Below are 23,844 nucleotides of genomic sequence, written 5' to 3'. Positions count from 1 at the left end.
TGGCTGGGTTTCCCTAGCCACTCTGGGCGGCTCCCAACAGAAAATTAAAAGCAGAATAAAACGTCAAACATTAAAAACTACCCTAAACATCATAAATATAATGGGCTACTGTATTTGTAAAGGAGTGATTGCCCCCAGCCAAAGATGAAACAATGCTTATACTGCCATCTCTTGTTATTAATCTCTAGATAAGAACCCTTGGTAAGTTGACTTTTGCCAATGGCACCTGTCCTGTCCTGCTCAAAAGTTATGTTCTTTCTAATCTGATTAACAGAGGTTAACAGTTTTAAAATTGTTTTGACATGCTGTGTCGACACTTCTCTCTTACATAGCATAGAACAAGCAATATTTATCCATTTTTTTTATAAAAAATTGAAATAAATACCATTTATTTATGTTAAATTAATTATTTTAAATGTGAAACATACATATTTTATCTGTGAAACATACATATTTAATTCACTATGTAGTATGGACTATCTATCCTTCCAATCTGTAAATTTCAAATTTGCTGTGAACAGGATACTAGGAAATCTCTCCCCCCCCCCCACGACTAGGGACCTATGTTAATGAATCATAATTAGACACTTGTGCTAGTAGTGAAAAACAGAAATGGAAACACATGTATAAATATCTACCTCATTACAAAAATATTTATTGAACAGGGAGATTACTTTGGTCCAAACAATTCACCACCTGGAAAAATGCATGAAAAACTTAATTTAAGCATTACCCGCAGCCCATGGAAACGGGGATTGCTGTAGAAAAGCTTCATTTGCTCTGGAGGAAGTGGTCCTAGCACCTTCTGAATTGTAAAAAGTTGGTCAATTTCACTTTCGCCAGGAAACAAGGGCTGTCCGTCACTAAGTTCCCCAAGAATACAGCCTACTGACCACATATCTACAGACTTGCCATATGGGGCTCTGAAAAGAAAACATGGGTGTTATTGCTACTTTGCACACTAATACACATATTAAATTTAACAAACCAATGTTTTAGGGTTTCCCCCGTATTGTATCTAGGAAGAAATTCAGTATCAGGGGGTATTTCATCCTTTAGAGAAAAAAGCTCTCTGTTCACTCCCCCACCTTTCCCCACAATAGATGGCTTTTCCTTAGAGCACCAATAGTTAAGGTAATATATAGAGGAAAATGTAGTAATTGTGCATGCTCCCATTGAAAAACTGGTTTTGAATTTGACAAAACCTGCCAGCCTTTTTTATAGGAATTCACTCCAAAAAGAACAAACATTTTCAAATCAGAATTACTAATGCTCTTGTTGATTTTCACTTCTAAGGATCTTACAGCTGAACTGAACAAAATGTCTTCGGTACACTGAACATGTAGGTCAGGATGTTAGTCACATCTATTCCATTAATTAAGCCAAAAGAAACCAAGAATGAGATTTTAAACAGCAATAAACTCTTCAAAAATGAATTAAAAATAAAAAATTTAATTTTTAAAAAATCTAACATTTCCTTTTAAGAACCCTAGTTGATTAGACCAAAGAACCATCTCGCCCAGCATTCTGTTTCCACAGTGGCCAACCAGATCCCTTTGAGAAGCCTGCTAGCAGGACCAGAGTGCAACAGCAATCTCCCAACTTATGATTGCCAGCCATGAGTATTCAGAGGCATCAGGGCCAGGCAGGCAAAGGCATTTTGGCACCTGAGGCTAACCACAAAATAGCACATATACAACCCCTGCCAAAGAAGAAGGGGTGAGTGAAGATCTGCATCAGGAACACATCAGGAACAAAGGGAAAATAAATATCTTCATAGGGGAAAAGGCTGGGAAGAGACCAGCAGTGCCTCCTATTCACCAAAAGGCCTCTGTAGATGTGGCTTGGGGGTGCAGCAGATCTGGTCTCCAAGAAGGATGCCGCAGCTCTTGCTACTACCACAGAAGCGGTATCTTCATCGACAATGACTCTAAAGTCCATTTTTTTACCCAGTCTCCGTCAAGTCAGACTTCATTAGCATATATGTGAGATTTTTTCTTTCCATCCACAAACTCACACTGGATTGCATTTTTCATCTTATCTCCCATTCATTTATTTCCATTCTCCCAGTTTGGAGGTATTCTTTTGGCGCTTCTCATATTTTTTTCGTTTTAACTACCTCGAACAATTTGCTATCGTCACCAAACTTCACAACCTCACTATGAACTCTTAACTCCTAATGAACAAGTTAAAAGGCACAGCTCCTAGAACTGATCCTTGCGGGGCTCTACTTTCTACATTCATACACTGGGAGAACTGTCCATTTATTCCTACTTCCTGTTTCTTAACCATAAGCAGCAACCTTAAGGAGAAAGGTACTGCATCAAGCCTTACATATCTGAAAAGTAAGATGGTGTTTTTAGGAGAATCAAGATGGGAGAATTCTTGATTGAGGAAAGCCTTTCTGGTCTCTCCTTCCATTTTCTATGGGTAATAACTGTGCTTTTTTCTTTTAAAAAATGTTTAGGGGTACTCTCATTTTGACTCAAGAAAACCACCATTTTATAGTTCAAATCAGGAAAAATAAATACAGTAAATGAAAAAAAGTATAACGATTCACAAAATGTTTAGGGGTATACATACCCCCAGAAAAAAACCACTGGGTAATAAGAACATAATAACAGTCTTGCTGAATCAGGCCACCCGTCCATCTAGTTCAGCATCCTGTTCTCACAGTGGCCAACTAGATGCACGTGGGAAGCTTGCAAGCAAGACCAAAGCATAACGTACTCTCATGGGTACATTCCGCACAATAAAAATGCCCAGAATGTCTTCCTAGCAAATATTGTTTAAATGATACAAAAGAGACTCATGTTTAAACTGAATATGCATGTGCATATGTTCGATTTACTGCTGCCAGAATTGCAAACAGTATGTAGATCTCATAAATGAGAAACAGCCAAGAGACAAAATACTTGAGTTTTATCTGAGCAAACTATGTGATTACCTGGCAGGAGCTTACATTAATAGGGTTGCCATATTTCAAAAGGTGAAAATCTGGTATATAACAATCCATGGCCAGTGTTTCCTCTGTGCTTGGAATGATTCTGCTTTAAGGCATGGCTGTAACTATTTTACTTTCACATTATGTGTTTAAAAAGTCAACAGTGCTCTTCCACTGCCCATGTTTATCTGACCTTGGTCGTCCCTCTGTCCTTCTAACCAATTACAAGTAACTGCTACTTTCTACTTCAATGGGAAAAACATTTAAAAATAACCACTCTCTTTTCCATTGCAATAAATAAATAAATCCAGAATTTACATCAACAGCAACAGTTGATGGGTATATCTCTCTCCCCTTATACTGCAGTACACTAGTCCCCTGCTGCTGAAAGCTTATTTTCAGTTGCTTTCTTCACATTTACCACACATAAATATTGGCATATAAAGGCCAAATCAGGACTAGTCTTGGTTTGCTTTGCTGTCCCCTCTACATTCTGCAAAGCGCATCAAAACATGCACCAAAGCCAAGAAGTTACTCCTGCTGATAGAAATGTTAAAATTGAAGCTACAGCAAGCAACTCCTGAGAACACCCCTCTAAGGATAATATCTGCAAAGACATCCTGTTCAAAGAGCAGTGGAATGAACTATCTATTATTAAGTTTATATTACTACCCAGTAACGAAGGTTTTCAATAATACTGTGAACTCACAAAACAAATATGACAACTAAAATGCAACCATGAAAGCTATTTAAAAAGAATCAAAATACAAATTATCTTAAGAATGAACAGGAATGTGAGAGCAAGCTCTTCATAGTCATGCTAGTAAAAGCTTTACAATTCTTGTAAATCAAGGGAAATTATAGGTTATTACCATGGGAAAAAGTCATAAAATATTTGGTAGTATAATTAGCTATTCGTAAGCTTTCCTTGCTCTCTTTCAGGCTTATTAAAATGGCACTGTAGCATATAAGGAATTCAAAACTCTAATGTTTTCAACACTCAGAAAAAAATATATAAAACAGCTAAAGCGCAAAAAATGACCCATATTAATTATAATCATAACCACAAAGAGAGAGATGTGTGGAGCTTCTAAAATTATTTCTTTATCCATATTAAAATAAAGTAACACTTTGGACACACATAACTCAAGAAATAGTGAAATCTGAAGTATCTTAATATACACTGCAGCATATGTCTATATGTGTCATTTAAATTGTATTCAAATGAATTTAAGATTTATTCAAGAGCTGCATTACCTTACCCAGTAATTTTAATTTGGGGGGGGGGAGAGAATGGGATTTTCTGGGCCCCACACATTCACTTCACAATAATTATTCCCCAGTCCATTTTTTCTTGAGTTGAACAGCCCTTAAGCAGAAACTCAGGCTGATGTTAAATTTACCTTTCCATTTAACAGGTCTTTTAATGTGCAAATAAAAATGGCAACACTGGGATTGCAGGTATCAAAGGACAGTTTCCTCCTATGCTGTGGCCTTGAGGAAATTCCCCGTTTGAAAGCTGAGAGGGGAAAACCCACATTGGCCCCAATGTGGAATTTCTTCCCAGATGGAAATAGCAACTTCAGAGAAGAGATTTTCCTCAGGAGTGCAGCAAAGCAGAAAGGGGTTAAATTTACCTCCCAGAGCAGCAGCTAGCTGAATTGAGTTGAGATCATTTTAATTTCTTTTAATATTTTAATTTTTGTATGTTTTAAAGTATGGTTGTGATTTTTTCCCTTGATTTTAGTGTTCTATCTTTTTGTAAACCATTTTGAGGGTTGTTTTTTTTTACAATCAAAGCAGTGTATAATTTTTATGAAATAAAAAAAATGCTGATACACATTTAAAGTAAGAGGTAAGAGACAAAAGAATATGGGGAGGGGCAGAACAACCCCCAGAGTTGAGCTACATTCTTCACCAATACTGCATATGGTGAATGACAGTCTCATAGTGACTCTCACAGCGCTGACCAGAATGGAAGAGGATAAGGCATGCAGGAAGTTCAGGTGCTGGTAACAAGTAAGGAAATAAGACACACAAACTGACCAGATGCTTGGAGAATGTGTGTATAAAAGAGAGACCAAGAAAGTCACAGAAAAAACTGACCCAGTAGTCTAATCTATAAATCAGAGGTATCAGAAGCTCGACTACCAGGAAGCCACATGAATATCTGCTGGATAGGGCTCTTCACACACACATTCCTGGGCTCTATGGAATGCTCAAAAGAATGGCCTCCAAATGGATGCCAAAACATACAGTCTAGTTGCTGCAGAGGTTGACCACCTGTGGCCTAAAGTATGTAAGGCTAACAGATTTCATTAGACTCCAATCCTATAAAAACATTTTTGCTGTTTTTTTAGAATGATGAAATTACTAAACTAGGCTTCAATTTAGCGCTGATTATGAAACTAGCCAATGGAAATAAGCAAGGAAAATAATAATTAAATATGCTCCTTATTGAAGGTTAAAACTTTAGCAACCAAATGCTGTTAGTGGATAAGATCTCCAAAATGGTACACTACCTACAGATAGATTACTTACCCAAGCAAAAGTTCAGGTGAACGATACCACCTGGTGGCCACATATTCTGTGTAGTTAGCATTGCTCCCTTCTGATAAATTCCGTGCAAATCCTGTATCAAGGTAATTTGAAAATGACTTGAATGTGAATATACATTTATTTTAGCGTTTAATTTTAGCATTTTAAGTTAAATGCTCTTTTTAAAGAAATTTATGAGCTATTTGCATGTCAGTTTTTCTGCATTCCACATAAAAGCCACCTTGCCACTAGTTATTCAACATTAGCAGTATTCAAATTTTTGTGCAACAGGATCTTCTTTTTCCAGTTAAGTCCAGTCCTGTAGGTTATTCCATGAACAGTAATGTAACGTTAATTGTCACAAAAGCAAATTCACAGAAAAGGCATTTCTATGCTAACCCAGAAGCAGCATAAACAGAAATATAATTAGTAGTTCATGCCCCGCCCCCTTTCCAGGCCTTCTGTGGAAGGGGAGACATGAAACTGGGATTCAAGTATGCATCTCTTGCTTTCGTCACAGACCTGGAAGTGTGGGGAAAGGAAGCTAGTCATTTGGCTTTCTTTCTTGTTGGTTCTTTGGAATGTATGAAGTGGGTCATCCAGTTGAGTAGGAACACGAATGTTCATTCCATCAGGATTCTACTGCTGGTAGCCCACTTATCAGCAAGTATATCACTATTGCCTAGGAAGGGAGCTGCTTCTCTTAAAAGCCAAACCTACAGAATAGTGAGTTCTAGCCCTAACATGCTTCTGCTGTAGAAAATGGGCATTCTTACCATGAGTTCTTGTTTATGGATGGGGCTAGAGGCCACTCCTCTGACATGGATTTCCAACTGAACTATTTGATACTGATCCATTTGCAAACACATTTGATATTTCAGTAGTCTAAGTGAAACCCTGCATACTTCTACATAACTTCCCAAATGAGTAAGCCTAATCTTGTGGGAGGGAAACAGTCTCAAAACAGAGCAGATGTACTAGACCATGAAACACAATAGTATAATAGCCAAGTGCATCTGTCACAATTAGTCTATGCTTAGTACTCTTCTCTCAACATTTTTACTAGCAAGAAATTGCACCTGCACAATACATGTCTAAGTAGCTACTGCACATTATATAAGTACAAAGCACAGCATATTTAAGGCATAGCAGTCAAACACTTCTAAAAAGCACTTATGTGTTAGCTCTTTGTTAAATAATAGTAAGAAAAAAGAGGAAAAAGAAAAAGAAAATCTTTCCCACAGGCAAAAAAAAAATCTGTAAGGAATCTTTCAGAGAAGCCTATCTGTCATTTTTACTGTGAAACTGGTAAATTTCCAAATAATTCAGATGGGTTTTTCCTGAATCACAGAATGAAAACCGCTTCTACAAAAGCAGCTAAGAAACACAGACTTACAACAGCACAGTCCTATACAAGTCTACTCTGAAGTAAGTCTCATTGTTATCAACCAAGCTTATTCTCAGGTACAGGATTACAGCCATAATGCTCTAAAAGCTCAAAAACACTGATGTATTTTGCTTTCAAATTCAATGATTCAGATACTGAGTCTGATGATGAATAGAATACTGACGAATATTTTGGCTAAGAATACCACAATTATTGGCTATTGTAGCTGTCCAGGATTACTTATATGACAGAGCTCTCAAAATAGCAACCAAAATGTTTAGTGCCTGAGGCAACTCCCCTGTGAGGGAAAGTTACAACATTTGGGGCTTTTTAGTTTAGGAAAAGGCAATTAAGGGGAGCATGGTAGAGGTATATAAGAACATGTGTGGTGGGTAAAGAACAGTTTCTCTTTCTCTCTCTCATAATACAGTGGTACCTCTCGTTACAAACTTAAATCGTTCCAGAGGTCCATTCTTAACCTGAAACCGTTCTTAATCTGAGGTACCACTTTAGCTAATGGGGCCTCCCACTGCTGTTCTCATCCTGGGGCAAAGTTCTTAACCCAAGGTACTACTTCCGGGTTAGCAGAGTCTGTAACCCAAAGTGTTTGTAACCCGAGGTACCATTGTACTAAAAACACAGGAACATCCAATGGATGATGGGACAGAGAAAGGGAAGTACTTCTCTATACAGTGGGTAGTTTAACTATGGAACTCACTTCAATAGGGGGTGGAGATGGCTCTAAAAGATAATTAGACCAATTCATGGAGACTAAAGCTGCCAATGACTATTACACAGAAGGTACCTACTACCTCTTCAAGATCAGATACACTATGTCTCTGAATGCTAGATAGAATGCCATAGCTGGATGTTGAATTCCACCTTGTATCTTCACACACTTAGGCATTTCAGGGCAGCTCAAGTAATTCTCTTCTATCAGTACAACAAAATTAGGCCACAATTTTATGTCTATTCAGAATTTCTTTAATTCAATGGTGTCGAGTCCCAGTCAGATGGAGCTACAATTACTGCCATTCATGTCCCAACTTTTACTGTGAGCTGAATGCATGTGTGTATATGAGTGTATATGCATCTATTTTTGCATTGAAATGCTAACTGGCAAACCATTCAAAGAACTGGACTATTACTAGCAAAAGAGAAAACATTTTTGTTTTTATTGTAGAAACTAATTATCTTACAAAACATGTTCAAAAGAAAAGGTTTTCAGATGAAGCAAGACAAAGACAAACATAATTCAAATTACAAATTAAAAGTCATAATATACAGAACAGAAAAACAAGAGTGTGCTTCAAAAAATGAAAATCCTTACCAAAGTCACACAATTTCAAAATATCATTGTGGCTTATTAAGAGATTCTCTGGCTTGATATCTGAAATATTAAATGGGTCGGAAAAAATTAGCATCATAGCATTTTACTTGTTCTGCATTATTAATTGATTTATTAATTATTCTTCCCACTATTTATTTGAAATACAGAAAAATAAATGTTAACAAATTCTACTTTTGGGGTTGTATCAAATACTGCTGGCCTGCTCATGCAACAGACTTTGCAACAGACTTTCCTCCCCCGCCCTTCTCTGCAGTCCTTTATGCACTGGCAAAATCTGCTCTAGAGGATTGGGAGACTCACTGTTACATACTTTGGGACATACCGGGGGGGGGGGATACAGTCCCAGAAAATAAGGTGGGTCCTAAAAATATACATCTCAGTGCCCAAGGCCAGGGTAATGATGTTCACAAGGTAAAGAGAGGTAAAAATATGCATTAGAGTAAAGCTAAATTTGTTGACAAGTGTTCTTATTTCTGATATACTCACCTCTATGAACAATATCATTTTTATGACACCAATGAATTGCTTTTATTAGTTGATAAATATAGCTTTTTACTTTTTCAGGTGTAACTCCATTTGGCATTTCTTCTAGCAATTCAAGCATATTCTATGAGTTAAAACATAATTATATTAGAGGCTAAAAAAAGTTAATCTAGATTACTACCATAATTGCAAAGTTTATAAAAAGTAATTATGCAACATCATCATGACATTAATGTTACAGATATGGTAATCTAACTTCATTTCGGATTACGGGTAGGTAGCCATGTTGGTCTGCTGTAGTCGAAACAAAATAAAAAAAATTCCTTCCAGTAGTACCTTAGAGACCAACTAAATTTGCCATTGGTATGAGCATTCGTGTGCATGCACACTTCTTCAGATAGACTGAAACAGACGTCACCAGACCCTTATATATAGTGAGAGGATGGGGAGGGGTATTACTCAGAAGGGTGGTGGGAATGGGTGATTGGCTGACAGGTGTGGTAAACCTATTGATGACTGTTAATGACTGCAATTGGTCTTACAGGAAAAAAGCAAGGGATGATACAGCTAAAAATAGCTTTATCATCTATAATGAGATAAGAATGGACATAAATCTGACATCAGGAATCACAAGACAGAGAAACCAGTAGGAGAACATGTTAGTCTCCCAGGACACACTATACAAGATCTCAAAGTAGCTGTCTTATTACAAAAGAATTTCAGAAATAGACTGGAAAGAAAAGTTGCTGAATTGCAACATATTACCAAACTTAAAACCATGGAGAGACCTGGTCTGAATAGAGACATTGGATTCTTATCTCATTATACATGATAAAGCTTGCTGTGCCTGTGAAGATCTTATATTCTTGATGTATCGTGTTAAGTATACTGTATAGTATTGTGAACTGAAGAAGCTGTTGCAAAACCTGTTTATCATCCGGAGTACAGGTCTTCTGATCTACTGTACTGCATTCGCTGAGGGACGGTGAGGAGGTGTTCGTCTGCATCCGCCATCCATGCATGACCCCTGCCTCTACACATGGCTATGTGAAGAATCCTTTCCTGTGACCGTTCCCATTTTACATGACTTTGCGCTTCTAATAGAGAACTATCTGCAGGAAAATTTGCGTGTTTGCACTGCGCCTTGACGTTATTATTATATACATTACTGGCAGAGTTGTGCCATTAGTTGACTGTTTGTCTATAAGTATCTCCAGGCTTTGACATGCAAGTTGCACTTTAGTGTGTTTAATCAAGTAAAATTGTTCTTTATATTTGCAAGCCGTGTTGGTGTTTTGGTCTTGGTGTATCATAATCGGTTTAACACCTGATACTTTCTTTGTGATCAGGAGTGAGCCTTGGACATGCTCCTCCTGAAAGGAATTAGTGCAGGATAAAGCCAAACAGAAAGTGGTCGCTTTCTCTCGAGATGATAATCATTATTTAATGACCTATGAAGGATTTTGGATTTGGATTTATTAGGTATTCACCATATAGTCAAATTATATTTTATATTACAAACCTGTGTTCTCCAGACTTTACCCAAGAGGTTTTTAGTTTTCCTTACTGAAAGGCTTACAAAATGCTGGAAGTGTCTGTCACACATCTTATCTATAGGTGGTGAAACTACAGGTTAAGAAACAAACATCTCCTAGAAAATAACTAAATGTAGAAGTAGCTACTAGTTAGGATTGGAAAAAAGAAGTTTTGCCACTTTTGAATAGTGGCTTAATTTAAGAATTACTTGGTGATAAAGGAATATCTTCATTTATCGTTCAAGAATGCAGTAATAATTTGCTTATTTCCTGCAAGCCCACAAGTCCAACTTTAAAGCCTCCTAGTCCCAACTGATTTTGCTATCTTCTGGCTGGAGATGGATCTACCTTTGTGGAATAATGTAATCAAGCAAATAGTATCTGTTCATATTATTTCTGCAAGAATAAAAACTATAACAATTTTTGATGGATAAAAATATCTTCTTTTTTAGTTTCTGGTTTAGTTTCTGAACTTTTTCCTTCTGAATTAAAAAAAAACTTACTTTTTCTACATATTCAAACACCAAATATAGTTTTCCTCTTCTTCTGAAAGCTTCTTTCAGCTCAACTATGTTTTCCTGTTTCAAAGTACGGAGCATTTTAAGTTCTCGTAAAGTAGTTTCTTTGACCTCTTCATTTTCTAAAAGTTAAAAAGGAAAGTTGGTAAAACTAACTTTAATAAAAACAAAAAACCCTCCTTGTATGGAAAGAGATTCATTAAAATTTTGACACAAAGGAAAGTCTACCACTATCAATCCACTATTCATATAACATTACGAGTACTCCATGAATGTTAGTACGAAATCATATTCTTAAAAACTATTATTATACCAAGGCTAAGGAAATGTATTATGATTTTTACATAGACAATGTTCGCATTTCGGAGGATAAACTAAAAAAAAAACTAGTGCCGAGTCTACATGTAGGTAGAGCTCTCTTTTTTCCATTTGAAAGGTATTAGAGATGTGGCAACACATAAACTTTCAGAGTCTGAAGGTTTTGTGAAGCACTCTAGTGGTAATACTAAGAGTTTGCTTTCAATACTGTACCATGGTTTATTGAAATCAGAAGTAAATGGTACAAAAGGCCTTAAAATAATGTGGGAGCAAGAACTGGGTTTGAAACTAGAGGAACAGGAATGGCTGGCAAGATGGAACAAACCCCCATGTAGGTCCATCTCAGCTAGGTCCATTATATATTTTTAGACACCAGAAGACAACATTCCTCTTTAACCAGGCCTCTGGCTGATTAAAACTCTATATCCTTCCAAATGTGTTCAGGGGAGGGTTATTGCTTTGTTTTGTTTTATTATGTATTTTGTGTTCCCATTTTGTATTTTTATGTTGCCACCCACCCTGAGATCTTCATGAAGGGCAGAATACAAATTTAATAAAATAATTAGTTTATTTAAACTAATAATAATTAATTTAATAAAATAAAAATAAGTTGCAAGAACAACTTCTTTTCTATGGGAAAGCAGACAGCATGAAGGGTTAAACAACCATTCTCTGGTAGAACACTCCCTCCCAAGTATGCTCTGTGATTGAGAAGTCTATCATTATATATAACTGCTGAATTTTGCCCTAAGCTGCACTGTTAAACATGCTTGTGATAGGTGAAACTCAACTTAGAGGAAACTACTTCCAAGGAAACATGCTCTGAAATAGGTTGAAGTTTTTCGGTCATCCAAACCTTGCCCAATGGCTTACCTGTGGTTTGTTTACTGCCAACAAACCACAATCATGCAATTAACATCACATTTTGTTTTGCCCTAAACATTCGCTGTGAAGAACTCATGCCTTTCTGACTCTGAAGAATCAATCTGAGTGGAAAGGAAAAGCTAGGAGAGCTTTCAAGTGGAGAGTAAGAACAAGTAATACTGCTTACTGTTCTACTTTCAACAACTGCCTGACAGGCGGAATGTAGGTAGGCGAGATTATGTGTTAAGGAAATGCTGTACCGGGAAGCGGGGTGTTGCCTGATGAATACCCATCAAATATGTACCCTGACTCTCACCCACTACAGCAGGAGAGATCAGCAACACACCAGCAACCTGCGTAACAGAGCAATTTCAGCTTCAGAAAGCTGGCACAACTTACCCCAGGTTAATTTACCCCCATTCCAAACTCCATTTGGGAAGAATTTGACGTACACTGCCCCTTTTTTGCTGGTTAAGTTCTACTGGGGTACTAGTTTAGGGAGCCCAGCTAAAAGGCGATCCTTCCACAGCCTCAGAACACCCCTTTGTGGGGCTTACACCACCTTAACTTCCACCCGCCGAGCCAGGGTGAAAGACTTATCCCAACATAGCTCTGGCTGAAACTCCAAGGTATCAGGTTTAGATTGCTTTAAATGTGTTTAGGATGGCAGCCGAAGTTTCAATTTCCATTTATCAAAAATAGTATGGTGTCCTAAAGCTGCCTGATTGAAGAAAGTAGGCCATTTAATAGAAAAAATTGTGGAACAGGGTCATTTTGATTGGAAATCAATTGGGTAGTTTGTAAAGGTCTGATTTGAAAGGGCAATATGGGTGGGATGCAAATTGATAGTTTTATTTTGGGTTCTTTCATTGGGATTTCTTCAGTCTTCCAACGAAAGAACACTGGCAAGAAAGACTGATGAGTTATGCGGAACTGGCAAAGTTAACATACAAACTACGGGAGAAGGACAACCGTGACTTTAAAGAAGAATGGGAACTTTTTACAAATTATTTAAAAAGACAGCAGAAAGATTTGAACTCTTTGGCAGGTTTTGAATAAACATCCACAACTTTATTAGCAAAATAGATGATAGATAAGGTAATGATATGTACACATTTACAACATGCAGAGAACAATATGTATAAACAAACCAGAGAGGAAAGCTGAGGGAAGTCCATGGAGGGGGGAGGGGGTGGAGGGAATAAAAGGGGGGGATGTGATTGGATATATTGATTGTTAAATTGTTTTGGTAAATTTGTTCTAATAAAAAATTTATTTATTTTTTAAAAAGAAAATTTTATTTTGGGTGATTTGGATAGGAATTAAATGATTTATCTAAATGAAATTTGAATTCTAGTAATTATTTCTAAATTTGCACATGCAAATTTTATCCCCATTTAAGTCCTTTTCTTTGTTGGTGCATACCCTCTTTTTTGGTGATGTATAAGTGCCAACATTAAGTACAGGCCTTTATCCACTTTTTATAAGCAAACTGATGTGTTTTCCTAATCTGAAAAGCAATTCTTTCTCATATGCATGTGGGTCTCAGGTGGCGTGTCTCCATAGTTTTGGGCATTGCACTTGGAGGAGGTAAAAAAGTACCTTACTTCACCAGTCTAAGGTTTTTATCTCACGTAGGATAAAAGAGAATTTCACTCCCAAATATTTACACAAAGAAATCGGGAACATAGTAAGCTAGTTACAACTTTAATTCATGAATCTGTGAATCTGGGATGATCAATTATACGCCTGCTGCTGTCCCCTGAATTATGTTTGTGATGGAGTGTCTGTGACATTGACAGTAGGCTATGTCAGCATCTATGACAAACTGATAATGAAAAAGGCCTTTTGAGATGAGAGAGCAAGTTTAAATAATTTATACAAAGTAGTTAAAAACTGTGAATCTGTATGAAATAAGCTAGTAGCATATCAATGGCCCTATCAAAATGAAGAGTCCCATGTTCTCTAGTTAAAAATTAAAGAACTGAAGAATAATAAGACAAGAGTTTATTTCTATATTGGATATGAAAGCTTCTCAAAATTATAAGATCTAATTGCATTAGTTAAATCATTCTTAGTAAGTTTGAAGATCTACATGACATACAGAACATTATTATTATTAGACTGCAACATAAAAAGTTTAACCTTCCTCCCTGAAAATAATTTTAACTACTTGGAATAAATTAAAGGGAGCTATAAGTACCAAAAATAAAAGTTAAAATCTGTTCATAATGTGGAAAGCATACAGGTTTAACACTAAACATCTAGCATTGTCTCAGCAGAAGCTTTAGAACAAATCTCCTTAGGTCCCCTTTGCCACACAAAAGAGTTAGCTTTTAAGTAGCTGGAGTCTGGACAATTGTGAGTCTTGGAAATAGTGAACGCTTAACATAAATGACACTAAAATAAGCATTATATAATGGGACAGATTTTTATCTTAAGACACAAAGCCTGCTGAATTTCATCACCAATGCATTGATATATGCAAGCGGGGAAAAATACCTTCACTGTCTTTGAACTTCTTAATGGCCACAATTTCATGTGTTTCCTATAAATAAAAAAGGCAGCAAAATCAGCTCTTTGTCAAACCACACAAATATCCCACCATCCAATAAACATCAAGGTTCTGCAATAAACACATACTTTCAGTTAGTATATAGTGCTACTTTGTGTTCCAAATCTGTGAAGGCCTAGAAATGCTGCAGTTAAAAGTAGGGCTTTTACAGCCGTCCCCAAGACTACAGGAAAAATTCTCACTCAGAGGTCTGCAGTTCTTCTAATGTATTGGATTTTTAGTGGAGAATGTAAAGATCAGCTTTTTCACTTGGCATTTGAGCTGGCTGGCTAGTCTTTTTGGATCAACTAATTACTGTAGACATTATGTTATTTTTTATGAGGTTTTATATTTGCTCGAATCCCAAGAGCCTGTTGCATACAGGCACACATTTCAGCTACCGGTAGTGCAAGGGGAGGAACTCCTTCCCGACTTTTTACCAAGTCCTCCTCTCATTGTAGCCATCACACCATATCATGTTATGACTTGAGGGCTATCCAGCACTCAGAAGTGGATTTTCAGGGCTGCAGGAGGAGGAGGAAGGTGTGAAAGCCTTTTCATGTGACCAAAATTCTACTTACACCCATGACATGGGTGGTTGCTGTCGTTATGGGAGGGTGTTGGGGTTTTTGTTTTCTTTGGTAAGCCACCATGAGCCTTGGAGATGTGGCACAGAAATTAAAACAACAGTAAACATACTTTCAAAGCAAGAAAGTAAATTAAAAATGAAATTAGAAGGAAAAAATAATTTTAATCACTAGGTGCAATGCAATATATGGATGCACTTAATATATTACTATTCTTAGATTGAAACATGGCATTAAATTAATCTTTTGAGAATTAAAGAAAGGTTCATAGTATGAGATAAGCATCACAAGTACCTGAAGCTTATTCAGATGGGATTACTTATCTAAAACAAAATACCATCCTAGATCCTTTGGAAACAGCAGGGTGCCACTTTTGGAGGTTATTTTATGTATGTGTGGTTCTTCTAGAATACAAGTAGGGAAACCTCTGGTCCTTGGGCCAAATTAAAGTCACTAGGCCTACTGTGGCCCACCAGGCTGTCTCCCCCAGCCACGATCAGAGACAGGGACAGGCAAAGCTATGGCTATAAAAAAACAATCCAGAACCCTAGAGTATGCTGCTGTTTGTTCCTTTGCAAAGCAAAAGGATTCCACTGTTTCAAGTGGGTGCCGAATACAAGACTCAAAGCCATACTCAGATCCACCATTGTATAATGTCAGGTGATTTGATGTCAGCTATGGCTTGTAGAAGGCTGACCACAACAGGATCCAGCCCTCTGGCCAAAAGTGGCTCCACGTTCCTTTCTACCAGAACACTCAAAAGAGATGATCCAACTAATATTAACAGTGAACAGAATCGCTTTGCCACTTTCTACCATATTAATTGCCTAGTTCTGAACAGTGAGTCTTCTCTTTAATTGCACAGACTATGGTTTAAAAGCTGTGAGCTTCTATTCATGCTATACAGGTTGCACAGTACCAACACTGAGAATTAAGGTGATTTCTTACTAAAGAATCAAGAGCATGTAGAGTAAAAACCAAATAATTAACAATATATATTCTTGATGCTAGTCCAATAACTACTCCCTGCAAAAGCAGAAATACAAGAACTGCACAGGAAGTTACTTTATCAGAAGCTAGCCAGAAAGTCATAACAATCTACAGATGGCACTGCTTGTGAATTACTCTTTACATAATCATGGCAGTATTCCATATTTGCCATAAATGTTAATTAGTTTCAGGAAGACAAGCTCTACACTTGGTGAAGATGTAAGCTATGGAAGATTGTAAATTAGTAAGCAAGCTCTTGACTTTTCAATAATCCTGTTTTGGCTGGGGAGGGTTCCCCTCCCCTCCGCAGACACCAGAATTCATACAATCTGGCCTTTGGTCACTTCTAGTGCTAATCCTGTGATCCTTCAAGTGTAAGACAGGCCCATCCCACACATAACTTCCCTGTGTTTATCCAGGTTGAAGATGGTGGGATATAAGAATCAATTAACAAAAAAATTTTTTGTTTAACAAGCTGTGTTTTAAAAGGCTTCTATTCACCCAGCTTCCAAAAAGCCAGGAAATTGCAGCTCTTAACATATCATTTAAGCAATAGTGCCGTAAGAGACACTGCACCTGCTGCTCTGCTGTCTATAGAGCCTTGTCCAAGGAACAGGAGATGACCACTGCTGAGAAGACCACTTGGCAATGCTCCAGATAATGTTATTTCCTTTTCTTAATCTACTGATTCTAACCCAATAAAGGCTTTGAATATTCCAGGTATTGTTTCTCTGTCACCAGGCACTGATACACATGGGTTCTTCCCCCACGCCCCTTCTAGTATGATCTAGCTTCAGCTGGCCTCAGAATAGGATTCTGAGTGGGTAGAGTGAACATGAGCCATGATGAGTTCAGTAGTAGTAGTCCCTCTTCTCTATGCTCACTCAAGCACCCTGTACTGTGAGGATAGGGGGCAGTCCTCTCAGGGTGCACAATTAGGATGGGTACTGCTACCCAGGTATATGAGCCAACCTGATGGAGAAGGGCTGGACTGGTTATGTGGGTTGCCAAGAGAGGGGGTGGTGGGCCAAAAGGGCTGGTTATCCAATGGTGAAGGCAGACTATTTTTTATGCAATACTCCTAATTGACCTAGGTGTGCCTGGGTCTCTAGGTCTGTAGGAATGCCACCTAGCAGGGCCACCTCCTTCATTTTGACTGACAGGCCAGCCCTGCCAGGTAGCATTCCAGCTCTTGTTGCCACTATTTGCCTTGGGTTCCTCAGACTCCATTCCTGAAAGATTTCTGTATATTCTGGCTCCCTCCCAATGGCTGCTTGATAAAAATATGTTTTTCCTTGAGTAGGTCTTGACCCCCTGCTCCAAAGAGGGTTGTAAAAAGACCTCTCCAGGGCTCTTGCCTAGAGAGCTATGTAAGCCCTCTGTATTCTACTCAAAAACAGTGGCTGTGAGTAGCATAAAGGGTATTCAAGGTGGTTGTTGTTGTTTAGTCGTTTAGTCATGTCCAACTCTTTATGACCCCATGGACCATAGCACACCAGGCACTCCTGACTTGCACTGCCTCCCGCAGTTTGGTCACTCATGTTTGTAGCTTCGAGAACACTGTCCAACCATCTCATCCTCTGTCGTCCCCTTCTTCTAGTGCCCTCCATCTTTCCCAACATCAGGGTCTTTTCCAGGGAGTCTTCTCTTCTCATGAAGTGGCCGAAGTATGGGAGCCTCAGCTTCAGGATCTGTCCTTCCAGTGAGCACTCAGGGCCGATTTCCTTCAGAATGGATAGGTTTGATCTTCTTGCAATCCATGGGACTCTCAAGAGTCTCCTCCAGCACCATAATTCAAAAGCATCAATTCTTCGGCGATCAGCCTTCTTTATGGTCCAGCTCTCACTTCCATAAATCACTACTGGGAAAACCATAGCTTTAACTATACGGACCTTTGTCGGCAAGGTGATGTCTCTGCTTTTTAAGATGCTGTCTAGGTTTGTCATTGCTTTTCTCCCAAGAAGCAGGCGTCTTTTAATTTCGTGACTGCTGTCACCATCTGCAGTGATCAAGGAGCCCAAGAAAGTAAAATCTCTCACTGCCTCCATTTCTTCCCCTTCTATTTGCCAGGAGGTGATGGGACCAGTGGCCATGATCTTGGTTTTTTTTTTATGTTGAGCTTCAGACCATATTTTGCGCTCTCCTCTTTCACCCTCATTAAGAGGTTCTTTAATTCCTCCTCACTTTCTGCCATGAAGGTTGTGTCATCTGCATATCTGAGGTTGTTGATATTTCTTCCGGCAATCTTAATTCCAGATTGGGATTCATCCAGCCCAGCCTTTCACATGATGAATTCTGCATATAAGTTAAATAAGCAGGGAGACAATATACAGCCTTGTCGTACTCCTTTCCCAATTTTGAACCAATCAGTTGTTCCATATCCAGTTCTAACTGTAGCTTCTATGCAAAGTCTTCCCCAGAGTCAAAACTCAGGTTTTATCAAGTGGCTTGGGAGAAAAGGATTATGTCTTCTATAAAACAGAAGGCCAAGAACACAACAGCCCCTGTCTAGCAAAGTGACCAGATAACATCATTGAGATCAACATCCTTGAGATTTTTTTCCAGTTTCTTCATCAGATTAAATAAAATATTCTCAATTTGACACACTACTCTTCCCTTTCCTTAAAAAACCAACCCACACCAAACACACCCAGTGAACATTCTCATCTTCCTCCAACCACCCTACTATTTATTCACTACCAATCACACAAAATCTCACAGGGATAAAATTTAAAAGGGCAGTGCCAACACCCAGTTCCCTCACATTCAAATGAGGCAGTGGAAGTGCTGAATTGGTGCCTGGAATCAGAAGGAGGCTGGATGAAGGCTAATAAACTGCAGCTCATTCATGATAAAATGGTTGGTGGTTTCTTTATTCAGACAGATGGTGTTCAACCTGTTCTGAATAGGTTTGCACTCTCTGAAAGGATTGCACTTGTAGTTTGGGAGTCCAATGCTGGAGTCAGCTTTGCCAAGAGAGGCCACTTGTTTCTGTGGCAAGGAGCACCTTCAATCATTTTAGACTCTGAACAAGTTATGGTCTCAAATTAGGCAGAGAGCCTGGTCTCAGTTACCCAAGCTTTGGCAATACCTAGGATTGACTACTATAATGAATTGAACATAGGGCTGCCTCTGAAGATTGCGTGTAAACTTTGATTAGCTCAAAATCCATGTATCCTGCTGTTGACTGAGGCTAGTCAGTCAAAATATCTCTCCAGGATTTTAAGCCCAACATACTCATATTTGATTTCAAAGAGTAATGATTTGTAGAGCTCAAATAGGTACAGAACAGGGCACTCAAAAGGCTCAATGGGCCAAAAAAGTCCCCTTTAATGAAAGGTTCTAAACTTTCTAGTTTAGAAAAAAGGGGAGCACAACTGAGGTGAGGGAATGACACAACAAAGATGTCAAAAATTATGCACAGTGTGCAGAAATAGCTTTTCTTCGTGTCTATGTTCTGTTTTACATTTAATTACAATACCTGGTTGAGTGGCTTTCTATTTAGTTTTAAATTATTTCTAAATCTTCATCGTTTGCCATTTATGTTACACAAATTATTTCAATAATAACACCTCAAAAAAGTTTTGATGGGCTGTCTCAGCACAGTGAAGTCAGCAAAATAATTTGAGTTAAAAATAAATAATTAAAGTTACAATTGAATGCACTACATTTCTGGACAATTATCCTGTTTTCTACGACAGATTAATTTATATCTTTGTCTTCTAACAGTCTTTAGTGACTATCTGGTTATATTTTCATCTGTCATGTAATTCAATACTGTTTTATCCCTAGCTTTCATATTGTTAGTGATTTGCTTTTCAAATCTTTCTTGGCCTATTGTACTGGAAACTTAACATTTTATCTTCCAATATTTGCACTCTTTTACATTACCTTCATTCAGAAGCAGAAACTGGATGAGGTTCTTTCATATGAAAGAACAAAGTGCTAGAGTAAACACTAATGCTGATTAGATGCAGATATGTGCTAATCACAGTATTTCATATTGTTCTCAGAACTTCAGGAGATTAAAGCTTCATCAACGTATACTGAACTACATTTACTGAAAGCAGCACCTCTGGTATTACATGCAACACCAGTTGTGTTTGTGGAAACATTTTCACACACCTGTATGCTGCAATCCTAGGCACACTTGCATACAAAATATTACATTGGGATTTAAAACCAGTGATATTTCCTCCCAAAATAAATAAGCTGAAGATCTGGATATAAATGTTGAGAATCAGTGCTCTTCAATACATTCACTGCGTGTGATTATTTTATGTTCTCAGTAACTTCACAGGAGCCAGCTTTTGGACTAGGTCTTTTTATCTTGTTTAACATAAGATATGTAGTGGCTTTTGAGCCTGACTGGTTTGAGCAGTTTTTTAAATCAGAGATGTCATTTTTCATGGCAGTGTAGGCAACTCAGCAGTCTTCTGCTGAGCAACTTAAATGCTAGGCAGGTGAAAGACTTGAAAATTTCTCCTGTGCAATTCAGACTACAGACAGTGAGATTGTGAATGAACATCAAAAGGCTTATGTTTCTATTTTCCCCCCATATTATGAAGTTAGATAAGGCAACCCAAAAAAATGAACAAAAGGTTCAGAACTGTACACATAGCTTGTGCACAATTAAAAGAAAACACTCCTTTAAGTACTAGTGATTACCTGCATAACAAAGTGGAACTTCTTACTTTTTTAAGTATCATGAATAAGAAACTTCATAAAACACAGCTTTCTTTTTTAAAAAACAACAACCATGGTTCCCCCTTTTCCCCAACGTTCTCTGAAACTTAGCTACCACAAGGAGCTTACTGTAAAATCCTCTGGAGGACATAGGATTTGGTCCAACACAAATCAAAACAACAGGTGGGATTCAACCAATGAGTCCCCTTAGCAGAAGCTCTGTGCAAGGGCTTGCACAGCATGTGTGGAAAGAGTGGGAGATTGTTCTGTCCAGCAAGTAATAATGCTTGCCCTGAAGGAAGGGTCACCTTCACACAAATATAAACAAGTGTTAAAGGAACTCCCTTCTGCCTTACCTCACAGCAAAACCCTTCTCTCTACTGAGACAAGCCCTAGTTTATGATTTGTGCTTGCTCTGCAAACCAGAATCAAATATTACTTTGGTTCAGTAGACAATGAGTTGCCTCAAATTAGGAAGAGAGGTAAGGAGGGAGGAAAGAAGGGAGGCCAAATTAGCTCTGCATATGGTAGCAATTTCCTCTAAATTTCATCTATACAATTTCATCATGGGAACTGGGATTACACAGCTTAAAAGTATTTTTCTTACCTTGTGCCTGCACTTAAGAACAACTCCATAGGCTCCTAGACCACCATTTAAAAAAAGAGGGGGGGGAGAGGTTAGCCAGCAGAAGGCAGAAATTTTTATATATACAAGCATACAGATATAAAATATAAACACACACCCCTACTCATTATTTAGACCAAATGCTGTAACATTTAGTAATATGAGGCAACTCCGAATATACTGAAAATTGGCTAGTAAGTTTTCAAATATTTTGATTCTTTTACACAGTTTGAAACCATGTATCCTTGTATCTTTCCACAGAAAGCAGAACTCTAAAAAGGAATATACACATGCACACAAATGTACTTCTGTTGCAGATTTTGGAAGACCTTTTCCATGAAAGTTACTAATTTTGAATGTATGCAGCATAAAAATACAGAGGTGATAGAAATGCTGTTATATCATCAGCTTTATTTTTAAGGAGTAATGAGCAAACATTGGGCCAACAAAGCTTATGCAAGAAAGCTTAGGATGTCCAACAATAATATATACTTTCTTTTACATTAAAAGTGTCTAAAATCATTCCAGAAATTAGTAGCAAGGAGCTATGTTATTAAGTAGATGAGTCTGCATCCAGAAATTGATCTGCCAGATATAGAACATATTCTTTTCTATTGTCCATTGTACAACCAGCAACTCAAACGCGTGCTGTCCCCTTTCTTGGGTAGTCTAACATCACGGCACAGTGAAAATATCAGATTCTATCTGTCTGACATTTACCTGGAAGTAACTGCAAGGGTGGCTGAGTTTTTATTAATAGTATCTCTCAGAGTAGTGAATGGCACTAGTTAGTGGGAAGAAACTCCAATGAAAATCCTCGCTAGTACATATTTTTACACGGCTGTTTATTGGTATATATTTTAAAATTTTACATATGGGTGTTTTATGATGGCCTATATTTGTAATACCTAAAAAAGGTTTGGCGAAGCAAGCATCTAGAAATTTGAATTAGTTTATCCACTACTGACATGTGCTTTGCACATACTGTTACACAAAAAAGAAATGCATGTTAATGCTAGGGATCAAAACTGGAGCCAGGAAAATAATGCACTTGGCAACAACATTCTCTTTGCAAAAGGAAAAGGAACAGCCTTGTCTCTTGAGGGTTTCTGGACATTAGGCAAGCACTGCATACTTTGCAAGCTTGATAGAGCAGACGGGTTTTTCCTGAGCTCGCAGGAAAATGTATAAAACAGTGAGACAGCTTGCTTTGAGTGATTATGATTAAGGAGAGGCCTCATCCTTTTCTAGGCTTCAGAGAAGCAGGGGAATTCCCTCCCTGCTTCCTACACCAAGATTTAGAGCTGGGACATAAAGAAACACTTTAGTCTTACATTCACTATTGAAGCTATCAGAATATATATATTATGGTATGTAAGTGTGTGTGTGTGTACACACCACTTTTAATTTCTAAAATATATACCAAAGCTCTTTATACAGCCATAAAAATCACAATAAAGATACAGCACACACAATCAATTTTTCTATTTTAAAAAATCAATCGCAGTAAATGAGGGACATCCAGAACTAGCAGTAGTGGTCAGGGCTAAATAGAAATAGTTTTAATTGTAGGCCAGCATTACTGCTTATCTAATCTCAGTGGGGAGATCATTCCACATGATAGTTACCACCTCCATGAAAGCCCCTCCACATCATTCCTGGATGTATGGTATGGTGATATGGAAAAAAGGACCTCCCTGCAGTGATCCCAAGGACCAAGATGAGACTACCTAAGGTTACCTGGTCCCAAGCTGTAGGGCCTTATCACACTAATGTTATAACAGAACATTGTCTGTCGGAAGAGAATATGCTAGCAAAAGATACCGTGATAGTGTGAGCGAAAGAGTATTGAAGGTTAGTTAATGCTTCCCATAGTGGACAATTATTCTCCTTCTCCCCAGAAAAAAGATTTTGTAGGTCGCTTGTAGTGTTTTTTTAAAATTTCTTTTGGCAAATACCCAGGAGTCTGCATAGCCTGTGCACCAGTAGCTTCCTCATACCATCATTAGCTCTCTCTTAAAAAAGCATTAACTTGTCCCCAACTATTAAGAATACGTTGAAAGCACAAAGAGGTGATTTGGAAGCCAAAGGAGTGCATGATGTTAGATGTTGTGCAATTAGTTAAAGTTTAGTGGTGTTATTGGGGTATTGTTTTGTCTGTATGTCCTAATCGTTTTTTTCCTTTAATGTTTTATGTAAAGTGATTTGCAATAAAAGGTTTTTTTATTTAAAAAACCTTGTCCCTAACTACCCTGTTTCTCATATTTTAAGACATACCCATAAAATAAGCCATAGCAGGATTTTTAAGCATTCAAGGAATATAAGCCATACCCCGAAAATAAGACATAGTGATAGGCGCAGCAGCAATGCCGGTTGCGGCAGGAGGAGGAGGAAAAAAATAAGACATCCCTTGAAAATAAGCCATAGTGTGTTTTTTTGAGGAATAAATAAATATAAGACATGT

At 37.9% G+C, this 23,844-nt stretch overlaps 1 protein-coding gene across 6 annotated transcripts in view; it reads right to left on the bottom strand.

Annotated features, from left to right (window-relative positions):
- Positions 1–23,844, bottom strand: part of CDKL5 (cyclin dependent kinase like 5) — a 69,407-nt gene that overhangs the window by 30,620 nt on the left and 14,943 nt on the right. For all 6 annotated transcript variants that reach the window (XR_009557455.1, XR_009557454.1, XR_004692583.2 and 3 more), the window contains exons 3-9: positions 21,363–21,397; positions 14,441–14,486; positions 10,742–10,878; positions 8,707–8,827; positions 8,200–8,259; positions 5,486–5,576; positions 734–923 (exon numbers count right to left, since the gene is read on the bottom strand). Coding sequence is in view for 3 of the 6 variants with exons in the window: in XM_035114914.2 (XP_034970805.2) it covers positions 734–923; positions 5,486–5,576; positions 8,200–8,259; positions 8,707–8,827; positions 10,742–10,878; positions 14,441–14,486; positions 21,363–21,397 (680 nt within the window). In the remaining 3 variants the exon portion in view is untranslated. The remainder of the gene's footprint in view (positions 1–733; positions 924–5,485; positions 5,577–8,199; positions 8,260–8,706; positions 8,828–10,741; positions 10,879–14,440; positions 14,487–21,362; positions 21,398–23,844) is intronic.

This window comes from Zootoca vivipara, chromosome 4 (assembly GCF_963506605.1).
Source record: "Zootoca vivipara chromosome 4, rZooViv1.1, whole genome shotgun sequence".
In the NCBI taxonomy this organism is placed as follows: Eukaryota; Metazoa; Chordata; class Lepidosauria; order Squamata; family Lacertidae; genus Zootoca; species Zootoca vivipara.
Note: the sequence above shows the minus strand (reverse complement) of the source record. Positions and strands in the feature narration are given on the sequence as shown.